The 7,884-nt window shown below is 31.2% G+C and overlaps 2 protein-coding genes across 3 annotated transcripts; one reads left to right on the top strand and one right to left on the bottom strand.

Moving 5' to 3' along the window:
• Nucleotides 1–1,485: 1,485 nt before the first annotated feature.
• On the top strand, nucleotides 1,486–2,198 carry LOC107647878 (uncharacterized). The gene has a single exon (XM_016351926.3). The coding sequence runs from the start codon at nucleotides 1,500–1,502 to the stop codon at nucleotides 1,974–1,976; it is 477 nt and encodes a 158-aa protein (XP_016207412.1). The 5' UTR covers nucleotides 1,486–1,499; the 3' UTR covers nucleotides 1,977–2,198.
• A 1,608-nt stretch (nucleotides 2,199–3,806) lies between these two features.
• Nucleotides 3,807–6,993, bottom strand: LOC107645256 (bet1-like SNARE 1-1). Of its 2 annotated transcripts, none has more exons than XM_016349245.3 (6): nucleotides 6,905–6,993; nucleotides 6,705–6,764; nucleotides 4,822–4,975; nucleotides 4,381–4,437; nucleotides 4,248–4,307; nucleotides 3,807–4,020 (listed from the first exon to the last, which is right to left on the bottom strand). In XM_016349245.3, exons 2-6 carry the CDS (start codon nucleotides 6,716–6,718, stop codon nucleotides 3,931–3,933), a joined length of 375 nt encoding a protein of 124 aa, XP_016204731.1. In that variant the 5' UTR covers nucleotides 6,719–6,764; nucleotides 6,905–6,993; the 3' UTR covers nucleotides 3,807–3,930. The 2 variants fall into 2 exon arrangements, with proteins under 2 accessions (XP_016204731.1, XP_016204732.1); XM_016349246.3 differs by having other exon boundaries at nucleotides 6,705–6,824; nucleotides 6,905–6,938.
• Between the last annotated feature and the right edge of the window lie 891 nt (nucleotides 6,994–7,884).

Here is a 7,884-nt window from a genome sequence, read left to right as displayed (position 1 = left end):
TCTAATGAAATTTACTAATTTAATAATTAACATTTGTTGGAAATTTCCCAATTATAGTTCGGGCTAAAATTCTTTGGGCCAAATTTGATTTAGGATATTACCCTAGTTAAAATAATAAACTTCTATTACCAAAAAAAACTTCATACAAATATTTCATCGTATCAGGTTTTCGTACATTTATAGTTAAGCAAATGAGATTTAATTTGTCTAAATATACATTATTTGATTGATTGCTTTCTTTGAAAAAAATTAAAAATATGATACCACCCCCGTTTACAATGTTAATTAGTTGTTATTAATAATGGTGATAAAACCAATCACAATAAAGAAATATAATGAAACCCAAAGTTATGATTTGATTTTCGTTTTTAGTACGACCATAATTATTACCAGTAAGTCTCGACCTTTTATGACAAGACCAATTAATTTTAGACCTTGTTTTTTTTCAAAAAATGTTACTTTTAGAGGAAAAAATAGGGTTAAAAATCTTAAAATAAACATTTTTTAATGAGTTGATCGAATCTTCATGTCGGATCAAAAGAAAAATTTTAAAAATGTATTTTTATTAAAATTTAAAAATAAAATAATGAGTCGTTGATTTAGTCTGTATGCTGTTTAGTCTATTATTTTTTTTGGATTAATCGAATAAAGCTATTTTAATATGAAATAAGCTTAAAAAACAATAATAAATGTACAGTATCATTTTTGTTGAATCATTTTAATATAGAAAAATATTAGATGGTGAATACTTTTGATTTTACTTTACATTTAAATTAATATTAATTAATTATTTATTTATTTTTTATATTGAAAGTGTTTGTCCCGTAATATTTAGCCATAATTAAAGAAAAAATTATAAGATATATAAGTATTTATAAAAATATCTGAAAAATTTTCGTAATTAAAATATTGATATAAATTTAAAAATATAGTAAAGAAAAAAGAGTAAAGGGAAATATTTACATGATGACATCTTCTTATGAAAATGACATTATGAACCTTTAGATGGTTAATCAAATGAAAAAGTATAAAATATTAACATATTATCTGTCAATTTATTGTTAATAATAATTAATTATTATATTTTAAACACATATATAAAGAGACACATCTAGAAAATATATCTATAAAAACACTTCTATTAAACACAGTCATAAAAAAGACATTTTTATTAGACACATCCATAAAAACACTTCCATTAAACACAATTATAAATAAGAGTTGGCAGAAGTTGACAGAAATGCTATTGATAATATAGCGAGATTGTAATCAAATATATTTAGTCAAACATATTAACTCATCTAATGATCCACAATACTATCTTCATGCGAAGATGTCATCATGGGAGTATCACCTTACAGTAATTGATTGGTGGAGATGCATTCGGGGCCGGCAATGCCTGTGCCCTTTGTTTGTCTCATCCACCTTCTCCTTTTCTATATTATACATACCATTCTTCTTCCTTTCTCAGATCTCTCTCTCTCTCTCAAATAGCTTCCATGGAAGAAGAGGATACGGATCCATCGCCCCCGGAAACTGCTGGCAGATCGTACGAGTGTGTCTTCTGCAAGAGAGGCTTCACAACTGCACAAGCCTTAGGTGGACACATGAACATTCATAGAAAGGACAAGGCCAATAACAGAACTAAACCTACTACTACTTTTCTTATTCCTTCTTCTTTGATAAGTTCTTCTTCAACTCAACTTCATAATTCCGATCATCATCTCGGCTTCTATTACTTTTCATCATCAACTTCCAGACGGAATACCTATGAGGTTCATTCTGATTGTTCTTCTTCCAATCAAGGTTATTTTCCTCCACCAAAGGAGAGAAACTTGAGTTCTTGCAATAATAATAATAATAATAATCCATCATCGTCATCATGTGTTGCTCAAGTTAAAGACAAGGTACAAGATAACAGTGATGAAGGTGGCGGCCTTGATTTAGAGCTCAGACTTGGTCATCATCATCCTTAATTAATTAATAACTAGCATGCATATTATATTATTGTTATGTCATACATAGCTTGAAGCTTCTTCAATGGAGAAATAATGATGGCTTAATTATTGCTCTGGATCCATCCATTTTCTGATGAGAAATAAGGCAGCAGGTACTACTGAACTTATTACCTTTTTATCCACAAAAATTGTGTAGCCACATCATATTCTAGGGTTTCTATTCTTATATATACCAGAAGCTCCTAATTCATATATATTATGTGAATTAATTAATTATTGTAATTTTTTTTCTAAATAAATCTATATATTACATATGCATATACTTCCAAGAAGTGTGTCAATAGAATATGAAGGTCCTGTATGTATATATGTCCTTTAATTTAAGGTGAAAACTCAGGTGAAGTCAACTACACGTGAAGTTGATACTTGAGGTTGAGAGCCATTAGATGATTTGACTTATTTGACTAAATTTTCATCTAACGACTTCACGCAGTCAATGTAAAAAATAATTATTTTCACTAATATAACATTACGTGATTAAATGCACATGTAAAATGATTTTATACTGACAGTATATCAAAATTAAATTCTAACAAAATATGTTAAAAGTTATCACACTAAATTTTAACATAGATAAAGTTCTTTAGTAGTGAATACATCTAACTATCCAAGTAATAAGTATAAAATGTTGCTAGACTTGTGTTACGTTTTTTTTTTTTTGGTAAAATACTTATATTAACCAAACCAAACCAATGCTAATATTAAATCATCCAAATCAAATAATATTACATAGATGTCTCTAATCATATTTTTATATAAATTAAATTAAACTAATTCGAATTACACAATATAATAATAAATCAAAACACATGAGTTCAAATTACATGAGAACATTATTTTAAATATAAATTGAATTGATTAAATTCGAATTATACATTATAATACTAAATCGAATCAATGTGATTCTGATTCGATTTATTCCTTATAACAGATTATTGATATTTACTACTTTTAAGTTAATCTTTATTAATGAATGAGAGTCTGGATGAAGTTTAAGGACGATTAAAGTGTGACATATCTCACAAGCAAATGGTTAGAGGTTGAAAAGAATATTCACTTTCTTTTTTTTTTTTTTTTTGTCAACTTACATTAAGAAACGCTCGAACTCCAGACCTCTCATTCGAGAAAAGAGGCATGTTTGGATTATAGCTCATTTTGTGATTTTGGTCGCTGCCTAAGCCTTTTTTACCTCCCGATCTTTCTTTCACTGTTTCTGAGAATCCCTTTCTCTTTTCTCTCTGTTTATTCTTCTTTTCAAAGACAAAAAAATTTAGGTGCATCAGATATAGTATTTTTGGTTTGGATTGAAGATTGTTTTTTTGCCTGAAACGGTATTGGAAGAATAAGTTTGATGGTGATTTGATATATATGGTAAAAAAAATGATCACGACAAAAACAAAAAGGACTTTGCACTTTTCTTTTTCTTTGTATCTAATATCTATATGTCAAAAAAGAGCTGAAGACAATTTTGTTTGTTTCTGATTCAAATTGTGTCTTTTTTATTCCAACTCTCCGAATTTTTGTCACGGAACGAAACTCAAATGGAGTCTTAGGATTCATTGCCTCAACAAAAACTATCATCAATTTCAAACGGCTTACCGGGGTAGAACAACGCCAATTATTGGAAATTTGGAATAACGCCCAACTTAATTACCCGCTGCTTCCAAGTCCAAAAAAAAAAAAAATTACCCGCTGCTTTAATTCATATCGTGAAGAAGTATATTTAAATCAAGGTGAATGGGTACACCCCTAAGGCATGTACATAAGTACATAACTAATCGGGTTCAATGCCTGTTTAAACTTAAAAAGCTTTATACATGATAGAATATCTTACAGGGCGCAGCATTAATTACAGTGATAAGAGTTACCTCCTTTCGGGTCTAACCAAGTTGACAATTGAATGAAATATCAGTTACCTAGTTAGGTAATACACTATAAGAAAAAGCACAACAAATGATGCTACAAGTGTAAACATTCTCCTGCTGGATTTTGTCTCGAATACCTGAAAGATGACACAAGATCACCAGAATAGACATGGGGGGTTAAAAAATTGATCCGAACAAAGGAAACAACTCCACCTACCCCATCCATTATCTTATCTTTATCCCCAAGATCCCAACAAAAATGAAAACAAGCAGAGCAGAAATAATAGAAAGGAAAGGATAAAATTAATAATAATAATAAAAAAGACGCTCTCCAAAGGGGACTACAATTACTTGTTCAACATACCATTTTAAATTTGTCCATAGTGCCTGAAAGGATTCCCCTTGATGAATCCATATCATTCCCCTAAAATCAGTGCCACAAGATTACTAAAACATCAGAAAAGACCAAATAATTTCAATAGTTTCAGCAAACATACCATACGATCCAGCATGCGATTATGACTATCCACCTCCTCGTGTATATCGCCTGATAACTGTTACAATCACACCAATTGGAAAAAAAGGGGGCTATTTTAGACCATTGTGAAAACCTGCTATTTAAATATGTATGAAATAAAATTCCAATTTCCACATATTTTAAAACTCAAGAACAACCAGTGGTAACATCATTAAGGAATCAGAAATTATAAGCACCGGCAATCAGTGAAGATGGCGTCCAAGAATAGAAAACTAAAATCGCAAAAAAAAGGAGCATTTTTTATTTCTTAATATTCAAAATTTCTAATTTCAAATTCCAGAAGATTGTAGTTTGTGTAGTACAAACTACATTCAACAAGCAAAAGATATAACAAAAATTTTAAAAGAAAATTATCAAACTAGAAATGTGTAGGGCATGTTGCTAGCAATAATAAACTTACCCTTTTCAGGAGATTGACTCTATCTTGCAATCCATCCATTGCTTGCTCATTATCATGCTCATCAATTTCATGGGAAGAAGAGTAGAGAGATTGAGCTCTGATGCCCCCCTCCTCAATGCCATCAAAAAGCGCAACTCTGTTGTTCCGATTGTCTCTGGAAAAAAAATGTAAAATCCCAAAATGGTCAAGCAACACGCACAAGCAAGATAAATTTTCCTATCTAAACATTCGAATAGTTTTAAACTGAAGAAATCAGACAAGAGACATTTCCATATTCCAAAATAGTCATGCAACACACACACAAACAAGATGCATTTCCCTTCCTAAATATTTGAACAGTTTTATAATGGCCAGAAATCAGACATGAGAGATCTCCACATTGTATAAAGTATCATAATAATTATATAATGTCTCAGGCATCAGCATTTGTAACATCTGAACTCTGCCGGAAAAGATACAAACACCTACGTACTTCTAAAATCTAAATAATCTGAACTCGGTAGAGAAGAGTAGAAACAGTAGCTATGCCTACATAAAGTGTAATACTTATGTACTATTATCCTTGACTTTTTATACTTTCATTCAAGTGGCCATAATGTAATGTAATATCAGTAAAACAAAACAGTTTAGCTTCTAATTTTACAAACAGAGATGGTGAAAAAATGTTATACAATGATGGTAGACCAAAATTAAGATATTCAAAATATTAGTCTTATAACCAGAAGCTAAATAAATAAGCAATATGACATATCTAACACAGCTTCACTATATGATAAAACACGGTAATAAAGGAACTATTTAGAGTGTGACTGCATTATGGCGCTACAAATATAAAAGCAAAGGCATAATTATCAGCCTAAGTAACCATATGTTACCCGAGTTACCGACCAGTACAGATTACAGAAGAATTGATAGTGCAGTGGAAACTCAAATAAACTGCATGTCATGTTGCGTACACTGGAAAAGCCAATAGCCCAATACCTAGAGGAGATAAGAGACATACAACATAACTCAAAATGAGAAGAGATCATACACTACATTGGTCCTCCTTGTCATGTTGCATAGTATAGAAGTTAGATCCACCTTGTCTTCCATAAGTGGCAGAATCAAATCTCGGAAGCATGTTCGTTTCCAAACAGCTGCTTAACTTCTCTACCAGTTTCATTGAAATTATTTCATGATCGTATGGCAGGAGCATTATTATTGACTTAGTTTATTAATTAATTTTGCGACACATTTTCAGCACAAGTCATGTGCATAATGCCTCAATGCGAACAGTTAATAAGCTAGTAACAACTGATCTTTTTTTTTTTAAAAAAAGGAATTTTAACTAAATTTTATGTTAATGTAATTTGAAATCTCATACTCAACCTAATTTTTTGAGTTAGATTCAAACTAAGGTTTGAGATCAATAAATCAAAACAGAATCTCCTCCAGACACCACAGCTGACAGCTCATATCTGTTACAGGTAACTCGCCATCATTCAAAATTCAGATAAAAGGTATTCTAGTTGGACGACGCAAGGGCCCGTGAATTGCGCAATCTGGAAAACTAAAAGCATCGAGTCTCTAATCTATAACAGAGCACTGAGAGCAGTTCCCCTGCTTATTCGGTCCGCACAATTTCACCTCTATCAAGCAAATACGATTTCGAAATCACTCCAGAAACGAAACGAAATCACAGCTTTAAAGCTGCTATTCGCAAATCAATTATCGCAATCAAATCTATACCAGATAAAGAAATACAGATCTCCAAAAACGACGCCGAATCAACGGATCTGAAGTGTGCCACGAAGCAAACAAGTACAGAAGTACTGCTCTAGCCTAGCATAAATGAAATTCAGTAATACTAAAAGTCTGAAACACAAGATCTAAACACTAACCGTCGAGGATTCATGGCTCACGAGATCGCAGATTCGTCGGCGAGTACTCGATCGTCCAATCTGCGTTCCCAGAAACAAAATCATCGCAATTAATCCACCGAAAAAATCCTCACGATATAGCTAATACATAAGAAAGAAAAAATCGGAAGGTGAATAAACAGAAGCAACGAGGAAATTGGTGAGTTGAGTAGAGGAACAACCTTGGTGTGTAGCTGAGTAGATGGATGAACGCAACAAGGAACCGAATAAGTAATAAGGTTTGTTTTATAGAGGATTATTGCAATATAGTTTTATCAATTTTGGAAGAGGAATATTAGGGGTGAGGAACTTTTGTGATTTGTAGCCATCAAATAGTCATCAATGATGATTTTAATGGTGTGAGATTGGTGTGAACTTTCATCCAATAGCTCACTTTTCTTTGCTAATTACATGCTGGCCAGAATTTAACAAAGTTGCTGGTCCCTAGACTTTTTCATTTTGGAATTAGGTGTCTATATTTTTTTTAATAAAATTTTATATTATTTTTAATTTTATAATTAAATTATTTTAATAAAAATATTAAAATTAATAGAATATTTTTTTAAATAATATATAATAAAAAAATTAATTTTTAATTATATATTTTCAATTCATTATAAAAATATTTTGTTAATTTTACTAGACTAGTACTTCAAATTCTGAATTATTAATTTATTTTTTTTTAATAAGAGAGCTCAAATACAATAAAGTGGAGCGATAAACAAGCCAGCAATTCAACATGAAGAAGTAAAGAAAAACAAAAATCTCTTTAATGTCATCTCTATCATTGCCATCAACAACAAAAAGATCCAAACTACTCCATTCTCTAAAATTGTTTAAAGATTTCTGAAATACCACCTCTGCACTTCCATCCTTATTATTAAAAATCCGTCTGTTTCTCTCTAGCCAAACGTTCTAAATAACCGAAAAAAAGCAAATGAGCTACTTGTTGCGCTCTACCTTCATGTTAGCAACACATGTCCAACTCTCAAAGTGTTCTTTTAGTGAGCTCAGAATAGACCACGATCTCCCAAGTTCAGATAGTCATTGACACCACACCTGCCAAGTAAACTCACAACCCAGGAATAAATGGTGAATATGTTCAACTTCTTTGTTACACAAAACGCACATGTTGTCACCTTGACTAATAATTCTCAATCTA

This window comes from Arachis ipaensis, chromosome B6 (assembly GCF_059453495.1).
Source record: "Arachis ipaensis isolate K30076 ecotype BB chromosome B6, ASM5945349v1, whole genome shotgun sequence".
Classification (NCBI taxonomy): Eukaryota; Viridiplantae; Streptophyta; class Magnoliopsida; order Fabales; family Fabaceae; genus Arachis; species Arachis ipaensis.
Note: the sequence above shows the minus strand (reverse complement) of the source record. Positions and strands in the feature narration are given on the sequence as shown.

Coding starts and splice junctions, on each gene's coding strand:
- LOC107645256 (XM_016349245.3), bottom strand. Junction 4,438..4,821: donor GAGTCAATCTCCTGAAAAGG/GTAAGTTTATTA, acceptor TGATTGTAACAG/TTATCAGGCGATATACACGA. Junction 4,308..4,380: donor ATCGCATGCTGGATCGTATG/GTATGTTTGCTG, acceptor CACTGATTTTAG/GGGAATGATATGGATTCATC.
- LOC107647878 (XM_016351926.3), top strand. CDS start 1,500: ATGGAAGAAGAGGATACGGATCCATCGCCCCCGGAAACTGCTGGCAGA.